The 23690-nt window shown below is 45.8% G+C and overlaps 1 protein-coding gene across 4 annotated transcripts in view; it reads left to right on the top strand.

Annotated features, from left to right (window-relative positions):
* CTNND2 (catenin delta 2) overlaps positions 1-23690 on the top strand; it is a 1059017-nt gene that overhangs the window by 573234 nt on the left and 462093 nt on the right. For all 4 annotated transcript variants that reach the window (XM_006120137.5, XM_006120139.5, XM_075921467.2 and 1 more), the window contains one exon: positions 16555-16727. In XM_006120137.5, coding sequence (XP_006120199.1) covers positions 16555-16727 — 173 coding nt within the window. The remainder of the gene's footprint in view (positions 1-16554; positions 16728-23690) is intronic.

The following is a 23690-nucleotide window of genomic DNA, read 5'->3' on the forward strand; positions in this document are numbered from 1 at the left end:
AAAAGGTTGAGTGGTGATAATGTCATAGCATCATTGCTATTGTTATAGTAGAGTTCAGAGGGGAAACCCCTCAATAATTTAGGAAAAAATTGGGCCATTCTCTCTGACTCCAAACACCCTTCAGAAAGTGCTGTTCTTGTGTCATTTTCTCTGGGGGAGGGAGATCTGTTTTCTCCATAATTCCTGGTATTTTTTTTTCAATTTTTCCCTTCTTCTGAGAGGTTTATTACTCTATAGCAGGCATGGTCTGGCTACCCTGCTTTCTTTTGCCTCTGTAGACAAACTTGACATACCATTAAGTGAGAGTTACTCTTCCCAAAATGAAAGATGTTGCAGCAGAAGAAGCATATTATAAGGCAGTAAATATCTGCCAAATTTCAGTGTCTCAGAATACAGTACATAAAAGCTGCTATTATTTTGGCGACAGCATTATGAGTTCTTCAGTGCTTGGTAAGTGTTTTCATATTTTGGGCACTATCGCATTATACATGTAACCCTTTTGCCAGGACAAGTTAATTGCAGCAAGGGCTGGGTTCAATATCTAGGGGTCTCCTCCCAAGAACATAATACAATGCTGGCTCGAGCCCCCACCCAGTGACTCTTACACATACCCCTGGGTGCCTCAAAGAGGCAATTCTTCCCCTCTCGCAAGCACAGAGCCTTGGTATAGCAGCAAATCTTTAATAACACAAGGTAACCGACATCAGCATTGAAGTGGGAAAACACTACAACTCAGATTCATAAACCAGACATGAGCAAAGACCCACCCCCCAGCCACCAATCACCCAAGGTTCCCAAAAGTCCAACACCCCAAAAGTCTCTCAAGTTCAGCAACTCAAAAATCACCCAAAGTCCCAAAGTCCAACACCTCAAAAGTCTCTGGCCCGGGTCAGTGCCACCCCAGGGTTCAAAAGATCACCTGGCAGGGTTTTACCAAAAGGAGGGGGCAAGGGTTGATACACCTTACGCGGTCCACCGGCGGCTCCGCCTCTCCATAGGTTTCTGCTGCCACCGTTGACGCAAATCACTCCGCCACACTCCACCTGCTGTCCTGTGAGCCTCTTCAACCGTTCCACAGAGCAGTGTCTGCTCCGCCAGTCCGCCTCGGTCCACGCTCCCCAGTCACCTGCTGGCAGGTCCCGCAGCTGCTCCACCGGCCGCCCGTCAGTCGTCCCCGCCAGCCGCTCGCCTGCATCCACCAGTCACCCCCGCAAACTGCTCTGCTAGCTGTCCCACAATCTGCTTTGCTAGTAGCTCAGCAACAGTGATTTCAGCTCACAGTAGATTTCAGCTCTTCAGCAGTATAGCACCAGGCTCCCCTCAGTACACAGTGATTTCAGCTCACAGTAAAAGAGCCTCAGTGCAAGTGCACCATTGGCCTACAGTGAAGCCAGCAAGAGAGGAGAAGGTGTAATTGATCTGTTTTGAGCCCTCAGACAGGACCCCCACCACCAGGTATAAAGACCTGTCCCCAGCCTCTCTCAGTCTGACTGGGTTTGGAACCCATGTCCCTTGTCTAGTGAGTGCTACTTAGTTTATGGCAAAACAGTTCCACTATTTGATTCACATAATCAGGGTAACAACACTTTATCTTCCCGCCTCAATAACAGAGAAACTTGAGATCCCACAGTGGCCAAAGTGACCATTTTCTCTCAAGAACTTTGGTCTCTCCCCCGTTTTTTTCCTTCAACAGAATTTTTTCCCGGGTTTTTTTTTGGGGGGGGGGGGAGATGTTTGGTATTTTTGTTTCAACCATCTGGCATCCCAGCAATGCTCTAGATGTGGCCTCACCAGTGCCGAATAAAGGGGAATAATCACTTCTCTAGATCTGCTGGCAATGCTCCTCCTAATGCAACCTAATATGCCAATAGCCTTTTGGCTAGAAGGGCACACTGTTGACTCATATCCAGCTTCTCATCCACTGTAATCCCCAGGTCCTTCTCTGCAGAACTGCTGCTTACTCAATCAGTCCCCATCCTGTAACAGTGCTTGGTATTCTTTCATCCCAAGTGCAGGACTTTGCACTTGTCCTTGCTGAATCTCTTCAGATTTCTTTTGGCCCAATCACCCAATTTGTCCAGGTCAATTTGGATGCTATCCCTACCCTCCAACATATCTACCTCTCCTCCTAGGCTTAGTGTCATCTGCAAACTTGCTGAGGCTGCAATCCATCCCCTCATCCAGGTCATTAATAAAATTGTTGAACAAAACCATCCCCAGAACTGACCATTAGAGCACTCCACTTGATACCAACTAGGGATGTAAGCAACTATTTGAGTCCCAACTCAACTACTTGCTCCCACTCCCTTCCTCTGATACAGGGGCAGCAAGAAAGGGAGGAGCACGAGCCAGTGCTTAAAAGCCAGTCCCCCAAGCACCGTCTCAATGGTGCAGGGTTGGGTGGTGGTCAGAGGAGGCAGAGGCACAGTGGTCCAGGCCTGGTGGGAGCTGAGACCTCATGCCAGGTCCTAGACTTCTGTACCTCTTCATTTTAAATGTAGTAAGAGTAGCTAAGCTCTTACTACTTTTAAGGTGCACAGGCACAGCAAGGGTAGGTCCAGGACCCGGCAGGAGCTGGGACTACTCAGTCCCAGCTTGTGCTGAGTCTGGGACCTCCCCCTGCTGTGGCTCTGCAGTTTAAATGTAGTAGGAGCCAGGCTGCCTGCATGCCCAGCTTGAACTAGATTTAAACTGCAGAGGCGCAGCAGGATCCCTTATTGACTAATTATGTAGCCAGTATAAATTGTATCAACTACACGATTAGTCTGTTACCCACTTCTTAACATTCTTAATACCAACCACCAACCAGGCATCAAGCTGTTGATCGCTACCTGTTGAATGCAACAATCTAGCCAGCTTTCTATCCACCTTACAGTCCATTTATCCAATCCATACTTTCTTAACTTCCTGGCAAGAATACTGTGGGATACTGTATCAAAGCTTGCTAAAGTCAAGGTATATCATGTCCACTGCCTCCCACATATTCAAGAGCCAGTTTCCTTGTCACAGAAGGCAATGAGATTGGTCAGGCATGACTTGCCCTTGGTGAATCCATGTTGACTATTCCTGATCACTTTCCTCTCTTCCAAGTGCTTCAAAATGGATTCCTTGAGGATCTCCCCCTACCCCTTGACTTTTCCAGGGACTAAGGTGAGGCTGACTGGTCTGTAGTTGCCTGGATTTTCTTTCTTCCCTTTTTTAAAGATGGACACATTTGCCTTTTTCCAATCGTCTGAGACCTCCCGATTGCCATATACTTTCATAGATAATGGCCAATGGCTTTTTAATCGCATCAGCCAACTCTATCAGCACCCTCAGATGCATTAGATCAGGCCCCATGGATTTGGGTATGTTTTTCTAAATAGTTCTTAACCTGTTCTTTCTCCACTGAGGGCTGCCTACCTCCTTCCCATACTGTGTGCTACCTCGTTCAGCAGTCTGGGAGCAGACCTTCTCTGTGAAGAAGACGCAGAAAAAGTATTGAGTACAGGCAGTCCCCGATTTACGCAGATCCGACTTATGTCGGATCCGCAGTTACGAACGGGGCTCGCCCCGGAGGACACGGACTGCGGGACCTCGCGGTCCTGCCGCCCATGTACTCCGGGGCTTTCTCCGTGTCTCCCTGGTCTGCAGACCAGGAAGACGTGGAGCAAAGCCGCGGAGGGGCTCGGGCAGCGGAGCAGCCCAGGCGTGCTTGGGCTGCCCCGCTGCCCGAGCTCCCCCGCGGCTTTGCAAAGCCTCAGGGAAGCCAGCAGCGGAGCAGCCCAGGTGCGCCTGTGCTGCCCTGCTGACTGAGCCCCTCCGCGGCTTTGCAAAGCCTCGGGGGAAGCCGGCAGTGGGACAGCCCAGACGACCCGCGGCTGTCCTGCTGCTGGCATCCTCAGAGGCTTTGCTCCCCATCTCCCTGGTCTGCTGGTCTCTGCAGACCAGGGAGACGGGGAGCAAAGCCGCGGAGGACCCAGGCAGCGGGACTGCGGTGCGTCTCAGTCCGCCGCCCGCGTCTTCCTGGTCTGCTGGGGTGGGGAGGGGTGCAGCTAGTACGCCTCCCCCCCCAGCAGACTAGGCTTTTCTCTGGAAGCCTGTGGCAGAGCAGCTGGGGTGCTGCTGGGTTGCTCCAGTAGCGCCGCTCCTCGGCGCTACTGGACCAACCCAGCAGCACCCCATCTGCTCTGCCCCAGGCGTCCCCAAGTCAGCTGCTGCTGAAACTGACCAGCGCTGACTACAGGAAGCCTGAGGCAGAGTTGCTCTGCCCCGGGCTTCCTGGAATCAGCTGCTGATCAGTTTCAGCAGCAGCTGACTTGGGGACGCTTGCGGTTCTTAAGCTGATTCTGTATGTAAGTCGGAACTGGCAGTCAGTTTCAGCAGCAGCTGAATCTGGATGCCAGTTCCGACTTACATACAGATTCAACTTAAGAAGAAACCTACAGTCCCTATCTTGTACGTAACCCGGGGACTGCCTGTACTTCAGCTTTTCTCACATGATCTGTCACTATGCTACCTCCCGCATCCAGTAAGGATCCCACACCTTCCCTGACCACCCTTTTATTGCTAACATGTACATAAGGCAAAAATAATACAAGGGAATGTCTAGATTTGGTACTGCACTCAAGGTGCACTAATAAAGAGCCATACATTACAAATACAGCTGCCATAAAGGATTTGACTGAGGACGCTTTGCACCATATTCGGAAATATTGGAGAAATTTTGCTGGGGAGGGCACTTTCAGAAGTGGCTCAAGTAATCTATAAAAAAACTCTACTGCATGTATCTGGGGAAAAGTTGCAAAAACTGCCATTAAGCAGAGGAAGATGACAAGGACGTCTCTTATCAACCCTGGTATTTCATTTAATTATTGAAACATTTGTACAAAAGATCAGGGACAGTAAAGAAATTCAGGGAATAAGTGTATTGGGAATAGAAAACAAAGTTTCATTATAAGCTAATAACCTTATGATTTTCATGCAAGATAGAATTACAAGTTGGCCAGTAACTCAAGAAATAATTGAAATGTTTGGTCAGATATCAGGCAACAAACTAAACTATCTTCATTCAGAGATAGTACACCTTTCTTGAGCAGCCGCAGAAGTGTACAAATGACAGGGAACACTGCTCTGAACCTGCTGTGGGGAAGATGAAAATAAATCACTTATAAAATCCTCTATAAATTCTTTGTCTTTTAGCAATATATTACTTAATCTCCAATTTCTGCTTAGTCCTGAATTGGACTTTATTTTCGTGAAAGCTGGTGCATGGTACAAGATATATATTATTTCCATTCTAACATTTACAATTTCATGAAGGAGACCTTTTAATTATAAAATTAAATCTTTTCTAGTATGTGTTTTGGCAATATCAAACACAAAATCCCCACCCTTAGGATGAAAGAGCCGGCAGTGAAAAAGTAACTTAAAATTTCTTACAGGTACTGTCCTATTGCAGCCCAGGTCCCTGCCAGCTCTTTAAATAACTCCCTGATGGCTTTTGCTGCAGTTCAGACAGCTCTTGCCAGAGCTGCGCACCAAGGCTTACTTTCACTTCTGGCAGTAGTTCATCATGTCCTGTTCTATATGATGATAACTATATTTGAGCTTTTTTGATGGTTCTCCTTTCCCAGCTGGTAGTAAATCTGTAAGCCTCTTTACTTTCAGTTTAAACTGATTTTTACAAAAAAAAAAAGTATTATTTGGGTTTTTTTCAGATTTTCATCTTACTTTGGTATCATTCAAATATATATAAATAACTTGCATGAGACACATATGCATTATGATAATGTATCTGCAAAGCTGCCTATTGAAGTAAGGCAGTGGTTCTCAAAGGGGGGTCCATGGACTGCACGACTGGCAGGTGGTCTGTGCCTTGAGCTCAACCCACCTTAGTCCCCAGCAGAAAGCCCATGTTGGTGCTCCAGCCTTGCTCCACCCCCCTGCGAGGTTGGAGTGCCAGCTTCCTGCTGGGGGTGGGGGGGAGAAAGCCCCAAGCTCACTGTGCACTATGTTATGTCTTGTGGAGTACCACAGTATAGGAAGAAATCTGTGGAAACACAGAGAGCTTGAGTAGTTGCAAGTGTCCATTTTATTGCAAAACACAGAACTAACTAGACCCAGTCGAGCTGACCCCAGTGACCTAACTCAGTTACTATAACAACAAGACCTAGATCTACAATCCAATACACAACATGCACCTTGGCTCATCGGGAAGAAACGGCTCTGCACACTGCTGCTCCCCTGGCTGGGGAAATAGCAGTGCATGGATGCGCTGCCTATAGGCTTTCCTCTCTGCTCCCATTGGTTGGATTCCATGTTACGTGGTACCTAGGAGTGGGAGGCCGTGTTACACAGTGACTTGGAGAGGCATGGGGCACAAAGGCAAGTAAGTGCCCACTTCCCCTCATGCGCAGACCCTGCACCCCACCCATGCACCCAACCCCCTTCACACATACACACACCAAAACCCTGCACCCCCAGCATATGAGTATCCCTAATGATATGAGTATCTGCAAAGTACTTGCCTAACCCATGCCCCTCAGCAGGAGCTATCTCTTTTAGAGAGCCCTGTGGGGGAGGTAGGAGTGAGTTGAGTGTTAGTGTTGCTGGGCTGATTTAGCACTCCACACCCACAAGCTTCTGGAGTTGGGTGTGGTAGTTTGGGGTCAGACTCCATGAACAAGCAGGCAGGACAGCTGTTTTTCTAAGGACCTAGTGCCCTGTGTGAGCTGGGAGAAGCTGAGCTAGACGCAGAGGAGACTGTTGTCCCTCACTCTGCAGCAATTTGCAGCAGGGTGAGTTCACTGACTGGTTAATCAGTTAGCTGGCTGCCTAGCAGTGATCCACAGCAGAGGAAGAGTCTGACCTGACTACAACTGAGGATTCCCTACAAGCAAGTGGCGAGATGGTTAGACTCAGCATATGGTGCAGATTTGACGATCAGATGCACAAAGTGAGACTTTGGTGAACTAAATCTAAACTTTGGGGACCTCTCAGTCTCTTCTTACTGTGTTTGTGTGGACTGAACTGTTCAAATTTTACTTGTTTTTTCTTATGTGTAATGTAACTGTGGACAATATCTGTGGGTTATAAAATAGTTGTGTTATGTTGAAAGAATTACGTTATTATTCATAAGATTTTATAAAGTTATTTAATTAAATTTAGTTCTTTAGTTTCTTTTGGAACTTGAATGTAGGGCGGCTGACACTGGGCAGTCTTGCTGAAATTCCTTACAGACTAAACTCTGGGTCTCCAGTTACTTTCTATGGAGTGGGGGTTTTTTAGACTTTGGAGCGGGACAGTGAAGTGTAGCCCACCCTAGGTTACACTTATTTATCCACTTCCTTCCAATTTTATTTGATATCATCACCAATTATAATACAGAACTATAAACTATGATTTTTTAAACATTCTAAATTTATTTTCTCCTTATGCATCGAACTATGCTTTTTGATATCCTGTTTCACAGTTTCCTACCTGTATTATTACTTTTTCTTCAAAACTGTTTCTTAACAATCTTAACAAATTAAAGATAAAATTCCATACATTTTTGCTATTAAGGCAGTATTTTTAATTCAACATATAACTAGTGTATTTTTATATCCAAAAGTCACTGTGATGTCCCTGCCTTTATATTTAATGAGTCCTCAACTGAGAGCTGGAGTCTGATGGATTCCTCCTTATTGGTCTATTCTAGTTGGCTACGTCTACACTGGCCCCTTTTCCGGAAGGGGCATGTAAATTTCAGCAGTCGTCGTAGGGAAATGCGCGGGGGATTTAAATATCCCCCGCGGCATTTAAATAAAAATGTCCGCCGCTTTTTTCCGGCTTTTAAAAAAGCTGGAAAAGAGCGTCTAGACTGGCCCCGATCCTCCGGAAAAAGCGCCCTTTTCCGGAGGCTCTTATTCCTACTTTGAAGTAAGAATAAGAGCCTCCGGAAAAGGGCACTTTTTCCGGAGGATCGGGGCCAGTCTAGACACTCTTTTCCGGCTTTTTTAAAAGCTGGAAAAAAGCGGCGGACATTTTTATTTAAATGCCGCGGGGGATATTTAAATCCCCCGCGGATTTCCCTACGACGACTGCTGAAATTTACATGCCCCTTCCGGAAAAGGGGCCAGTGTAGACGTAGCCTTCGGTTTTGGCACTGATGTCAAGAACTTTTGGGCTTCTTGTAGTGTTAGAAAGTATGGGTTTGATTCAGCTGATGTATTTATGGTTTGCTGAGAATGCCTGAGGAAATCAACATTATTTGCCTATGGATTTCTTGAAGACTTACATAAATTTAGCACCTAGAAAATGATCTTGATAAGAAGTATACTTGGTTGTCCTTCATTCAGCTTCCTGGCAGTATCAGGAATCCAAACTTGGTCTCTGGAGTTCTTTAGTTATACTATGAGCAAACATGATCTAGTTGAATTTCTGTTGCATACTGGTACTCTAGCTGGGTGTCTGCTTTACCTTGATTTTATTTGATTTGTTCATCAGACTCAGGTTTTTGGAGATTCATGTTTCTAATTTCAGTGTGGAATGCGTGCCTTCATTCCCTTCCAGCAGTCCTGAAATTATTATATTTTTCCTGTACAGACAGTCCCCGGGTTACGTACAAGATAGGGACTGTAGGTTTGTTCTTAAGTTGAATCTGTATGTAAGTCGGAACTGGCATCCAGATTCAGCCGCTGCTGAAACTGATCAGTTTCAACAGCGGCTGAATCTGGACGCCAGTTCTGACTTACATACAGATTCAACTTAAGAAACCCAGGCATCCCCAAGTCAGCTGCTGCTGAAACTGATCAGCGGCTGATTCCAGGAAGCCTGGGACAGGGGCTTCTTGTAGTCAGCCACTGGTCAGTTTCAGCAGCGGCTGACTTGGGGATGCCTGGGGCAGAGCAGCTGGGGTGCTGCTGGGTTGGTCCAGTAGCGCCGCCACTCCTCGGCGCTACTGGACCAACCCAGCAGCACCCCAGCTGCTCTGCCCCAGGCGTCCTGATTCAGCCGCTGCTGAAACTGACCAGCAGTGGCTGAATCAGGACTTCTGGGGCAGAGCAGCGCTACAGAGCAGCGCTACGGGACCAACCGGCAGCGCCCCAGCTGCTGTACCTCAGGCGTCCGGAGCAAAGCGGCGGAGCACGCGGGCAGCGGACAGCCCAGACGCTTCTGGGCTGTCCGCTGTCCGCGTGCTCCGCGGCTTTGCTCTGCTTTGCTCCCCGTCTCCCTGGTCTGCAGACCAGGGGGACGGGGAGCAAAGCTGCAGAACACGCGGGCAGCGGTCAGCCCAGACGCGTCTGGGCTGTCCGCTGCCCTTGTGCTCCGCCGCTTTGCTTCCTCTCCCTGGTCTGCTGGAGACCAGGGAGACGGGCCCCGTTCGTAACTGCGGATCCGACGTAAGTTGGATCCGCGTAACTCGGGGACTGCCTGTATTCCCTATTTTCCAGATCTTCCAGGGTTTCTGTCAATGTTTTGACTAGACGCTAAGATTGTAGTTCTTTCCTCCCATCCATGCATGTTCTCAATGTTAGCATTTCTTGATTTCATATCTGTAATGACTGCTCCCGGTTCATTTATTTAACTTATCCATTGTGTCATCCAGTTTGTCATTTAGTTTTATGTTACTTTTCTTTTAGTTTCTTACTGAAACAGATGTCCAGCATCACAGTTAAATTGGAAGTAATCTATGCCACTGTTTCACTAGCCACCTGCCTAATGACAGATTATTCTTCTGGCACTTATTCTGCAGTTTGCATATTTCCCTCTTTCCTTTCACCCTCTTTCTTCTCCTTATCACTTTCATCGAGAGTTACCAAAAGTTGCCCATATTTCTGGAATAGACACGTTAATTGCAAGACCATATGTTTTTCCTTTTGTCCTGCATTCTGAATTTTAGCTGCCTCCACGTTACATTCATTCAACCTTAAACCATGGGTATAGGGAATGGGAAAAGGAACCCCTCTGTTCTTTCAATTACACTGATATCAATACCACCATCTGTGCTCGCCTGAGAGGAAAAAAATCCCTTCCTATCTCCTCAGCTCTATCTTTATTCTTTCTGCTGCTGTCTCCAACACACCAAAACTTCAGTGGCAGCAACAAATTGTGGGAGGGGATTTAGGAAAGGGAAGAGATGGCCTCTGAACTGCACAGCCATCACTCCTTGGGATTGTCTGGTTAGGAGGTGGGGAGGGGGGATGGAAATATGGACCTCTGTCTTCACTCCATTTCTCTCAGCTTGTAAGCAGGACAAGAGAGCTTTTCTCATAGAGCTTTTCTGAACCATAGTATCAATGAGTTCTACAGTAATAAATAGGAGGAGCAGCCCTCAGTCCAAATATCACACCATCTCTTGTAATTGTCTAGGAAGGGAGAGAGGAGAAGGGCTACCTTTTCCTGGCTCTTCTCAGGTTCCTGACAAAAAAAGAAAGCTTTTCTTCTCCTACTTCATTTGCCATGCTTTTGGGAAAGAAAAGGGGGGAGATTCCATATTCTTAAACCTCACACACCTTCATCCCACGGCCTTGCCACTCTTTATAAATCTCTGACACAGGAGGGCAATAGGCTGCCCATTTGCTGCTCTTTTCTGCTTCCTAATGAATAAAGAGATCCTGTCCTGCCACTGTGAAATCCGTGAATTTGGGAAAGGTGGCAGTTGTGCATGTGAAGCTACCACCTTTCAGTGCATATAGACAAGTAATTAGGCACATGGGTCTCTGTCATCGCTTTAATAGTACCAACACACTCCAGTGGTGTGGAACAAGGAGAGCTCAGTCTAGTCTTGTCATTTCAGCTCCTACCCCTGCTGCCTTACCACCTGACCTCTTCTATTTTGGACTCCCACAGGTGTTGGTATGGGATCTACCTGGAGTTCTGCTACCAACATTGTTGCTAATTAGGCAAGGGGAGTGTGGGATCTTGTAGAGTGCACTTCCTCATTTCATCACAGCCTCATTTCAACACTGCTGGCCTTGTGTTGGCAAATGTTGGCTTTCTAGTGAAGATCATTGTACGACCAAGTTTACCTACACAGGTTGTTAAACCTCTCTAGTCTGGCAACCTTGGGACTGTGTCTAACAGCACAGAACGCTGAGAGCCAGGACTGGTGACTGTAAACAAACTTTATGGGACCATGGAGAAACTTGGCCACACCCCATGATAAGTGAACATCCAGCTAAATAAAATCATGTCAGAACACAGATGGTGCCTGCCTAGAGAGGTTCATTTAGAAATGAGAAAGAAGTATAATATCTACATGGTAACATTAAGAAATGCTAACTTTTAAAATGGTGTTAACTATAACATTCTGTAAGCAGTACCTCCTCCAATTATTATTTTTTTGGCCAGCTTACATCACCATCTTTTACTTTACTTTTCATATGCAACCTACAATCATGGATTTCCACTGTCCTGTTGTAGGCAAGAGATCACAATATTTTCACTTCTCAGCCTTTATGTGTAGTCCTCAAATAACACTTTGTTCTACTCTGAAATCACAAAATGCCGTAGAAACAACCCTAGAAAGGACAATCATGAAACCTCCCTGTACTTATTAATTACCTTCTTGTTTTGTGTCTGAGACCTCCCCTTCCCCACCTATCCCCATACATCCAAATGTCCCCAATAAATTTGACTACAAACACTGGACGTGATTCTCCACAGCCATGGAGTAGTGGTTTAGACCTGTGCAAATGCATCGACTAATCGATCCCCTTCCCCCCTCCCCCCCGCTGCCTCTATCAGATAGAGGCAGCAAAGTGGGAGGGAAGAGAGGGTACTTCAAAGCAGCAGTGCCTCATGGAGCCCGGAGTCAGCTGGAGACCCCTAGCTCCCTGCGGCATTTCCATGGAACCCAGGGTCAGCTGGGGAGTCCATGAGGGTGCTTCCACTTTGAAATGCACAAGAGCCACTGCTGGGGACTCTTGTACATTTCAAAGCTGGCACTTGCATGCAGCCAGGGGCCAGCAGGAAGTCCCGCTGACTCCAGGCTCCACGTGAGTGCTTCTCCACGTGAGTGCAGGGCCTTTGAACAGCTGCCATCTGGTAGGCCCATCAGAGGGCCGTGGTATCTAGGAGGCCCTGAGTGAGAGTTTCTCACAGGGGGCAGAGTGACATTCTCCCTAAGCCTCCTCTCTAGGGACCTGTGCATCGCCTCCTCTGCCTTTCCTCCAACACCCCTCCTTTCTGCCCCTCCCCCCTTCCCTGCTAAGACAATTAAAAAAAAGTTTGTTTTGGAAAAAATAAAATCTGTTTCTTTTTATTTGGGGTCAAAGAAACTGGGGAGAGACAGGAAAGAACCTGGTAGAAGGGAGGAGAGAGGAGGGATGAGAACCTTGCAGTGGGGAAGAGGGAGCTGGAGGTGGTAGCATGGGTGAGGAGAAGCTTAAGGCTGGGGCTGGGAGTGGAACCTGGCTGTGGCAATTCCACCACCACAGGTACAGGTGCCACCGTGGCCATGGGGCAGTGTTGGCAGAGGAGTGGGAGGAGGAGCTACAGAGAGATGAGGAGTGGGAGCAGAAGCAGGAGCAGGCATCATGCTGGCAATGAGGGAGTGCAGAGCCTTGCAGATGGTGCGGCCCTGCTCCAGCAGTTCCCACCAGGTGTCTCACTGCAGCTTGGTGTCTTCCTGGAGTGTGCAGTTGATGGTCTGCTCCAGGGATTGGAATGCCTTGAGGTGCTCCCTCAAGAAGTCATCCATGGGTCTCCAGCACCTGCGGGTCCCTCGGGTTCGGGAGACTGTCCCGGGTGGTGTTGACTGCCCCCCTCTCACAGCTGGTCAGGCTATGGAGAATAAAGAGAGACAGTCAGTCATCCCAGGGAACACTGTACCTGGAGTCTTGCACTCATCTGTGAGCCGAGAGTGACAGTTCTCTGCTCAGTCAAAGGCCACGTGCTTGGAGCAAGGCCATGTGTGCTCTGGCCAGTAAGCCCATTCCTACAGGGGCCCTAATGTCTGTGTGAGTGGATGCTGCCCCGACAGTGTGGGCATGCCCATGTGTCATATGTGGGATTGCTGAGTGAGTGGGGGGGGGAAGGGATGTCCCCAGCCTGCTTCCAGAGGTGGCTTGTCGAGAGAGGGTGTCCCACCTTGGGCACATGAGCATGGCAGGCCTCTCCAGACACCCTGTGGCCAATAGCACAAGGGTCCTCTGTGGCAGCCTCCTGAGGCTGTGTGGTACAGGCTTCTGCATGATTCCCAAACTGCAAGAGCCAAGCAAGGAGTGCCCAGCTACTCCTCACCGCCCACCACCTCCACCCCCTGTGTGTAGGGAAAGTGATGGCACTCACATGATGTTCCTTCTCTGGTCTTGGATGACGTCTGGGACACGTTCAGAGGGAGGGGTACTAACTCCAGGGTCAGGAGGGTGATAGCGGCTGGCCTTGTCTGGCACCGCCTGCTCCTCCACCTCCTCGTCTCTGTTCCGACAAGGACGATGATGGGTGTCTCGAGCCCCCAACTCCACAACCGGGAGGGAGGGGTGTGAATGGACTGCCCTACCCCCCAGGATGTAGTCCAGGTTTTCATAGTAGGGGCAGGTGTGGGGTTCTGCCCCGGAGCAGGAATTGCCCGCCCTGGCATATGCCTGGTGGAGCTCTTTCACCTTCATCTGCACCTACTCCTGGGTGTGTATATGTCCTTTGTTGGACAGGCTCTTGGCCCTGTGGTCATAGACATCCACATTCCTACATTTGGTGTGGAGATCCTGGATGTTTGCTTCCTCTCCCTAGACCTCAGTGAGGTCCAGGATCTCCACACCAGACCAGGAAAGTGCACTCCTCTTCTGGCTCCTGGCAGGCTCCTGGGAATTGTCCCTGGCAGCAGTGAAGGGCTGGGTGGGAGCAAAGGAGTCACTCATTTGCCAAGTTCTGAGGCAATGGCAGCTGCATGTCCTCCTGCTTGCCACAAGCCTTTTCTTCTGAGGCTGCAGCTTTAAGGGATCCAGGCAGGGGCGGCCCGTGACTTATAGGCCAACTCGGCCGTTGCCTAGGGTGCCACGTTCAATCGCGCCCGATCATGATGTCATGGGGCGCCTGGGGCACCTGATCATGATGTCACCCCATTGATGGCCCATTTACAGCTGCGCGTTCCGCCTGAGGTGCCAGCTGCCACAGCCCGCCTCGGTCTGCTCCTGGATCCAGGAGAAAGGGGGAATATAGAGTTTGGCTGAGTGTGGACACAGCAGCCAGCAGGGCACCTTGGGAAGGGCTGGAGGCCCCTTATTTTGAAATACCTGCAGCTGCCCTGCTTACACAGCCCCTATTTTGAAATAACTATTTTGGAAGACGCATTATTCTTCGTGGAATGAGGTTTACAGATTTCGGAATAAGCCACCCATTATTTCGATATTACTGTATTTTAGCAAATATAGCCCGCGGGTTATATTAGTTTTTAAACTCCCCCTCCCCCTGCAGGGTATACTCGGGTGCGGGGTATACAAAATGTTTTTTACTCACCTGGGGGTGAGTGCGGCTGTGCAGGAACCAGGCGGTAAGTGTTTCCCCTGCTGGGAGGCTTGGCCTCCAAAAGCTACTGGGGGGGTGAGTTCTCCCCTGCCCGGATCAGGCTCACAGGCAGGCGTCATGGAGCACAGTGCCCGGCAGACCATGCAGCACATGCCTCAGAAAATGCCCCCCCCCCCCCACTGCCCCAACTCTGAGGGCCCTTCCCAGATGAGTCTTTTGCCGGGCTGGGGCTGAGAGCCGCAAACACCTTTGCCCCCACAGAGAGCCGGGGCCAGATTGAACAGCCCGTGGCTGAACAACGAGGGGAAACTTACAAGGGTAGGGGGAGGGAAGGCGCAGCCCAGTAACTTTTTCCCAGCGTGGCTCTCCCAGAAGTGGAGGCAGGGGGCAAAGCCTGCCCGGGAGCCCGGCTCACTCGCTGGGAACGCTCCAGAGCCGGGGCAGAGGAATCCCCAGTATCCCCAGCAGAGGCTCAAGGTGGGAGGCTCCCAGCCCGGGCTGACAAAGGGAAAGAGCCCGGAGCCCTGTCCCAGGCAGCAGGTGGCCCGCACTGCGGATCGCTTCAAACCGCCCGTGCCCCCTAGCAACCTCCCCCTGCAACTCACTTGCAATCTCCCCTGTGCCCCCTTGCAAATCCTCCTTGTAGCCCCCTTGCCATATCTCAGAGCAATTGCAGGCGTGGGGCTCAGCAGCCAGCCGCAGCAGCGGGAGGCTGCAGGCGGCCACGGTGCACAGGAGCGGGGGCAGGTAGGAATATATCTACACCTGAATAAACCCCACACCCCGCCTCCGCGGACTATACTCGTGCGCGGGATATACAGGGATTTCTAAACTTAAATGGCAAAAACTGCGGGGTATATTCGCGAAAAGACGGTATTTCAAAATAACACTATTGCTAAGTAGACGCTTGCATAATTATTTTGGAGTAATGGACATTATTCTGAAATAACTTTGCTGTGTAGACATACCCCAAAGGCAAGGACTGTGTGAAAAGGACAAGCAGTTGGGGTAGGGAAGAGATGACTGAAATAGGGACAGGTTAGCGGGAAATTTAAAATCAGGCATTTCCTAACTCTTGAGTGCTCGAGTTTGCAACCTCAGAAATATTATTGGAATGTAGGGTTTTTCTTGTGTGTGTAACAATGATAAAAAAAGAACTATTTTCTCACCCTGAAGGTGAGATCATTCCTCAGAGTCAAAGTTGACACACATTGGCAGAGAAGTGTAGGAAAACAGTGTTGTTGCTTGTATTTTATCCAATCATGCACCTTTCCTAAGTATTAAAATTGTGAGATTTAATTTCAAGGTGCATGTGTGTATATAAATATATGGTAAATCATTTATAAATAAACTTAATGAATTGTAAAGCGTGGTTTAGTTTCACAGAACAGCTAAATTATTAGGTAAAAGTAGGGTTAATTTCCCCATCACTCTAAATAACTTTCTCTTTGTCAATACCTATTTAAGCAGGCTCTCCTTACTTTCTTCTCCAACTGTGCATTACAGTGATAGAAAAGATAAGCTGACAAACTAGACATCAGAGATTCACTGAGGACAGGGTGAGTCCTACATGATGAGAGGAGCTATTAATATTTTAAAGTGTTTCTTCCCTACAGGCACCAAAGTACAGTATTACATCACCACATATAAACTACAAATTGTTGATGATCAATAGATTTAATGTGCTGGGGCTTCAGGAGGATTGTTCACTATGTCATCTGCTGAACAACTGGATTAAATTATAGAAACTAAACAAGAGTCTATAAAACAAAACCTTGAAAACAGATTTTAAACACAGAATACCATATATAAAATCAGGAAAAAGAGGTCTCCATTATCAAATACTATAGTCTATTTAAGTCCTGTTACTTTGTTTTGCAAATAAGACAACTTGCTTTTTTAAACAATGTTGCTTACTTTTTGAAAATGCCAGCATAAGTGTACTTAAGTGATAAAGTGACACTTTAAATTATCTGGCCTGATTTTTTTGTTCTGAAAAGCCAAAATGTGAAAATCTGGAACTACTCATTTGATAATTCCTAGCAACACTTGATAAATAATGCATGCACTTTCTCTTTCACTGAGACTGTCACTGACTGCTCAAAATTACTTTCAACACAGGACCCAGCCTTCTATCCCAGAGTGCACTTCAGCTCAATTCCAAACCTGAAGGGTCTTTCCAGTATTCAGCGAGCTACCATAGCAACCAGACCCTTGCCCTGGGTGAAACAGCAACCTCACAGCTCCCAGCCCGCAGCAGTCAAGCCAGAGCTGCCATTCAGAGCTACAGCCAGGTACGTTTGAGGAGCAACGTTGATCTTTTACGCCACATGTTGTTCCAGGATGCTCTGAGAAAATAAGTTTATTCTATTTTTAGTGTCTCAACAAATCCTAATGAATCCCTTCTGTTGTTCTGGATTTGGTAAAGCCATATCCTTGATTTTGTAAATTTAAAACCGCTGTGCATAATGCAGTGATAAAATGATACTGGTTTAAAGAAAACATTGCAAGCCACTTTTATTTATGTACCCAAAGGAGAAGTTAGGTGACTAATTTTAGACAGTGACATTTGAAAATTTTGGGTGATGTTAATATCTAATTTTTCAAATGTGTTTATAATTATCTTATGGATTTTTTTCATTATTTAAATATCATTGAAGTAACATATAGTTCTGGACAAATGGTCAGTAAAATTAGTGGTTGTACAGCTAAATAGCAGCCTTGCTGCAGTACCACTGTTCTCCATCACTTGTGATAGCTGTTTGAGTGCAACACAATCAAAACTGAATAGGGTGAAGTGAATAGACAGAAGTTAGAAAATGTTGCAGAATCTAATTTACCATGTGGCACATTGGCTTCATTCCAAAGGAATGGATCCTCACAGATGTAGCTGGACCTACTCCCCTGCCTCCTTCCATTGTTTTATGTATGCAAAGAAACACAGTTTTGAAAGGTTTGGAAGTTCAGTTCAAGTAAACATCCAAAAGTTCTGATACTCATCCACATACTCTTTGACAATCCCTTCCCGTGACAGCTCTCGTTTGAGTGATTTTCTGCAACCAGTTCTGCTCTGATACTTACATCACGCCTCCATTTTGGGATCTTTCAGGACCCTCCTTTCCTCTGGCAGTTTAGCTTTATTTTACATAAAAACTTCCAAAAGTTTTGCCACTTTATCTGAACCTCTTCCATCCATAAACAAGGATGGAAGTTTCAGAAGAACATTTCTTACAAGTTTTCCAGTTTTTTCTGTATCAGAAATGTCACGAGAACAGTGTCCCCCGTCCCCCCTAATATATGTTCTTCTGAACATTTTAATTTTTGCTAACAGCAGACATCACAAAGATGGGATAAACAATAAAATTGAGTTCAGTTCAATTTTTAGTTCTAGTGGACAGTTTAGGTTGGTTAAACCCGATCTGCTTCACAACAGACATCTAGGAAGGAAACAAAAGAGCAACTCCATCAATGCCATTGAGGCAAGCAACATGCAGATATTTAATATGTACTGCAAATAATTTGATTCATCTGGAAAACCTGTGAGTACTACAGAAAAAAACAACCCCTCAGTCATATAAAGCATAGCATCCTACAAATTTACTCTTCATTGACCATCCTAGACAATAGCTTTCCAAAGCAATTTTTTAAAGGATTGCTTTCAGTTATTCATGTAAATGTGATGGTAGGATATTGTTGTATGCCATAGTTCATTTCTTCTGCAGAGTTCTATGTTGAACTTACAAAGCTTTATAAAGTCCATAGAGAAAGCAGAAGATGTTGGATAATTACACGTGATGTAGATAGACATGCATTATTCAGTTCTCACAATGGTATGAATAAAAATGTCTCAGTATTTGAAAAATGAAACAAAGCAGAGTCCGCTAATTTTTAGTAGTCTACTCAGGGCTCATCTCATATCTGGATAGCTTCAGGGAATTAAAGCTGTCTTGGCACATAATTATCCTCTGCAGCTCTCTAGAGGACATACCTGCCCTCCTGCTGGATTGGAGCAAGGAGAACAGGGATAGCCCCCAAAAAGAAGTGAGATTGAGGGGACAGATTGAGGAAAAATAAACAGGGGAGAGGAATAACAAGTAGGGGCAGGAAAAAATGTTAGATAAAAGCAGTAATAATAGCAACTTCATATACTGCTTTTCCTCAGTGCATGTGAGAGCATTTCATAATCTTTTGCGTATTTATCCTGACAGTGCCACTGTGAGATTGGTAAGCATTATTATCTCCATTGTATAGGTAGGAACTGAGGTACAGAGATTCTGAGAGACTTGCCCAAGGTCAGACAAGACGTGGTAGAGTGGGCAGTTGAGCCCTGGTCTCCCATGTCCCAAGGTAGTCTCTGAACTACTGGTCCATCCTTTTCCTCCTAGACACTGAGACATGGAAGTAAACATTTTTTAAGAGTGCAAGGATTTACGGGTTTTTTGTTTTCTCTCTATATATAAAACATTTTCCTGCGGGACGACAGAGTAATGTAATTATGCCGTTCCGCATCCTGCCGCCCTTTCTGCCCATAGCCCCCTGCCTCCTCTCTCCCTTCTCGCCCTGGTGCTGTGAGGCAGGAGCTGTGCACCCTCCCCCTTCCTGGGGGGGAGGGCTCTTGGAGCTGCATCCTCTCCCACTCTTTCTTCCAGGGGGGCCATGAGCCAAGCAGTCTTCCTCCTCCCAGGAGGGGGGGCGGCCTGGAGCTGTGATGCCTCCTCCTCCTGCCTCCCCCGTCCTGGGGGATCGGGAGATGAATGGCCTCCCCGCTCCTGGTAGTGGTGGGAGACTGGGAACTGTGCCCTCCCCTTTGCCCCCTCCTGCATCCCCAGCTCAGTCACTCATACATCCCCACCTGAGACCCTGCACCCCAGTCCCCTCACAACCTTGCCGAGACCCTGAACCCCCAGCCCCCTCATTCACACCTTCCACTGAGACCCCACACTCCCAACCTGCTCCTGCCCTCTCCCCCTGGCCAGACACCCCCTGGCCAGACTCCCAGCCTGCTCCTGCACCCTCCCCTGCGTTTGCATCCTCCCTCCTGGCCAGACACCTACCCCCAGCCTGCCACTGCCCCCTCACCTATGGCCAGACACCCTGCCCCTAGCTCACTCCTGCACCCTTGTCCAGACACCTACCTCCAGAGAAAGGGGGGTTGGCAAGCATAATGAGCAGGGGGCACAGCCCCCTAGTTATTTTTAAAAATAAGTGAATAAAAATGAAGGATGGGGGGAGAAAGACAGACAGACAGAAAGAGGAGAGAAAAGGAAACATATAAATTCCTTTGAGGCTAGAAAACATATATTGTTTTATTATATTTATAATGATATATTATTTCTGTGATTGAGAAGTAAGATCCTGCTTAAACCCACATAGGGCAGAGGCAAAGAAATCTAGTAGTATATATTTATGTATTTCTTCCCTATCATCCAACACTGAAAAATTTTGATCTGAAAATTTAATGTGAATAATTCAACATAACACAGTTACACACTACTAGTCAGACTGGGCCTGTTAGATTCAGTAGATGGGTAGTTTATACTTATGATCTATCTGTTGTATAACTGAATAAGCTGGTCCCCGACTTAGGAACGAGTTACGTACCAAACACTAGGTCATAACTTAATCTGTTCATAAGTCGGATTACATTCACTTGCATACGGCCACGCTGTTCGTAAGTGCGGATTTCATTCATAACTCAGGTTCCGTCTGTAGAGGAGGTTGGTCGTAAATACAAATGGTCATAAGTCAATATGTTCGTAACTCGGAGACCGGCTGTATGTAGAAGGATATTGTATGTAACCAATGCATTGGCATTTTTCTGGGGAAGAACTCTTGAAAATCATTGATTACATATTTAAAAAGATGAATAATAAATAACATACATGCACATTGTTACCTTCTTATGGGCATCAAAAGCATCCATGTATAAGAACTGCCATCCTGCATCAGACCAATGGCTTATCTAGTATCTTTGCTTCCAACAGTGACTAGTATTAGAACTTCAAAGGAAGTGTACAGATTTCTTTTGAGAGATACACCCCTATCTTCTCATCCCAGCTTCTGGTAGTCATGCCTGTCTATTTTGGCTAATAGCCATTGATGGGCCTCTTGTCCAGGAACTTACCAAAGATGTTTTTTAACCTGTTGATACCTTTAACCGTCCCAGCATTCCATGGCAATGAGTCCCATAGGTGCATTGTGTGGAAAAAGTATTTTATCTTGTTTGTGTTAAATCTGCTCTGTATTAATTTCATTGGATGACTCTTTTTTTCTGTTTTGTGGGAAATGGTAAATTCTCATTTTATAATCTCTCTAATTTCCCTTCTTTGTCTCTTCTGTAAGTTGAACAGCTCTGGTTTTAGTTTCTCGTTATATTGAAGTTGTTCCATACCCATCATCACCTTTGTTTCACTTCTGTGAATCCTTTTCAGGTCCACTAAATTCTTTTTGAGAGGGTGCAAAGAGAAGTGGACATAATATTCCAGGTGTGGGCACACCACAGATTTACAGAGTGGCATTATAATATTTTTATTTTCTATGCCTTTTCTAGAAGTCCCTAAATTCGGTTAGCATTTTTTATTGCTGCTGTATATTGAGCTGAAATGTTCAGAGAAGTATCCATGATGCTTTGAGGATCTCTTTCCTCACTGGTAACAAATAATTTGGAACCCATTGTTGTATATGGACAGTTCTGATATTTTTTTTCTTTGCACATTTTGTTTTCCAGTCACACAGTTTGTGAGATTCTCCTATAATTCTTCACAGTCATTGTTGGGCTAAAGTCTTGAATAATTTTGTAACATTTGCAGATTTTGTCACTTCATTGTTCACCCCCCTTTTCCAGGTCGTAAATTAATATGGTGAACAGCACTGGTCTCAGTATAGATCTTGGAGGGACCCCACTTTTTACCTTTCTCCTTTGTGAAAACTAACCATTTAATTCCTACCTTGTTTCCTATTTTTTAGGCAGTTACTGATAAAAGAGAAAACCTTCCCTGTTATCCTATGACAGCTTACTTTGGTTAAGAGTCTTTGGTGAGGAACCTAGTCAAAGACTTTCTGAAATCCAAATACGTCATTGTTTCATTCATGGGTGCAAATGCGGAATCATGAGATGTAGAGTCACTGCCTGCCCTAAATCTGGATGCCTCACAGTGCTTTGTTATACTTCTCAACCTGGGCTGCTCACAAACAGGCCACCAGTATGCAAGTCACACTTTGAATGTTTGCTGCCTGGTCCAGCAACTCTGACACAAACAGGCTGTCAGCAACACACCAGTCATACTCTGGCTTCCCCTAGTCCTGGTTACCAATTGCAGGGTGACTCTCACACATTTCCAATACTGAATTTAAAAAAATCCTCTTCTGTACAGTTCAGATATTAAAGATTGGTTGTTATTATAAGGATTCAGTATTAAACAGTTTACTGCTTTACCTGGAGTTTTCAAATACTTCAGTTTAAACACAGACTGGATCGGTTGAGATTAAAAAATACAAGTTTATTAACAAAATAAAATAGTATGTTAAGTGAATTCAGGTATAAGAAATTAAGTTAGAAATGATTATAAGGAAGTAAAAGTGAAAGCATCCATCTAAATGTCTGAAACTTAATGTAACAATCTTTGGTTTAGGAATTTTTTCAAGATGGCTTTTCCAAACCCACTCTTCCAGTCAGATGTTGACTAATCCGTTCCTCACTAAGGATCTTTCCCAGAGGTCCAAAGATGCTGGCATCTTTGCCTTCCTTCGTGAAAGAGAGAAGTTGGGGTTTTCTGTCACTCTCTTTTACAGCCCAGTGAACTTCTGAAGTGGATTCTTCTGAGGGTACCTTTCAAAGTAAAGTTTATTCAAACAGTAAAGAAAGCGACCCAATAGAGTCTTATGGTAAAGGAGGCTCTGTGCTCTTTCTCCTCACCTGTGTTTGCTGAAATGACAATTAGCTCTGCCTCCTGCCATTTTCTCCCCTTGATGTGTCAAGGATTCTTTTTACTATTTATATGTCAGTTGAGGCAAACACTCTGTTTGGGAACAGATGTATTCAACAAGTTTTACCTACATAGGGCTGTGTAATTTTGAACATGTTCCAATAACATCACACAGAGGGATTTCATGACTTTACATATAATGTTGGTTACATATATTTTGCCATGATATTATGGAGCATTAAGTTATTAATTATGAAATGATACTTCAAGGCATATTTTGTACAAAGATAATAAAAATAGTGTATCAGGTAACAATAAAGGGGTTCTTTCAGACCCAACCATATTTACTGGAACATCTTTATACACATTTTGGTTAACACTCTCCAAAAATTTAAATAGATTAGAGAAGTATGACTTCCCCCTTTCCTCTGTGTGTCTGATAATTCTACTCTATATTGTAGTTTTAACTGATTTGCTTGGTACTAAAATTAGGGTGTGTCTAGATTGTTTTTTTTTTTAAAGTGGCCTTTTTTTCGAAAAAACTTCCCCTGCGTCTAGACTGCTGCCGCATTCTTTCGAAAGTAAATCGAAAGAACACAGCAGTTTTTTTGATGCAGAAAATCTCATTTTACAAGGAGTAATGCCTTTTTTTGAAAGTGCTCTTTCGAAAAAAGGCGCTATGTAATGCAAACTGTGCTTTTTCGAAAGAGAGCATCCAGACTGCCTCGGTGCTCTCGTTTGAAAAAGCAACTTGCTTTTTCGAAAGTACTGGTTGTAGTCTAGACGCTCTTTTTTGTAAGAGGCTTTTTTGAAAGTATCTTTCAAAAAAGCCTCTTTCGAAAAAGGCATGTAGTCTCTACGTATCCTTAGGCTTACTGATCATAAGAGGATCTCCTCTGGAAGCCCTTCTTTTTTTTTTTAAGGCATTGTGTAAGCTGTCCTCCAGTTATTTTGTACAGAGGTTTGTTTCAGCAATAAGTTACATACCACAGTTAGTAGTTCTGCAGTTTCCTCTTAGAATTCCTTCAGAACTCTTGGGTGAACACCATCTCGTCCGGAAGACTTATTACTGTTTAATGTATCAATTTGTTCATAAAACTTTTTCTATTGACACATCAGTTTAGGATGATAGTTCAAGATGTAGCAACTAAACAGAATAGTTCCGGTGCAGGCACCTTTCCTTCATCTACTGCAATTAAGACTGATTAAAAGAATTCATGCAATTTCTCTGCAATGGGCTTTATCTTCCTTGGGTGCTCCTTTAATACCTTTGACTTTAGTGTCTCTAGTGCCTGTTTGGCAGGCCTCCTGCTTCTGATATACCTAAAAAAA

Source organism: Pelodiscus sinensis, chromosome 2 (genome assembly GCF_052426305.1).
Source record: "Pelodiscus sinensis isolate ZL-2025 chromosome 2, ASM5242630v1, whole genome shotgun sequence".
Classification (NCBI taxonomy): Eukaryota; Metazoa; Chordata; order Testudines; family Trionychidae; genus Pelodiscus; species Pelodiscus sinensis.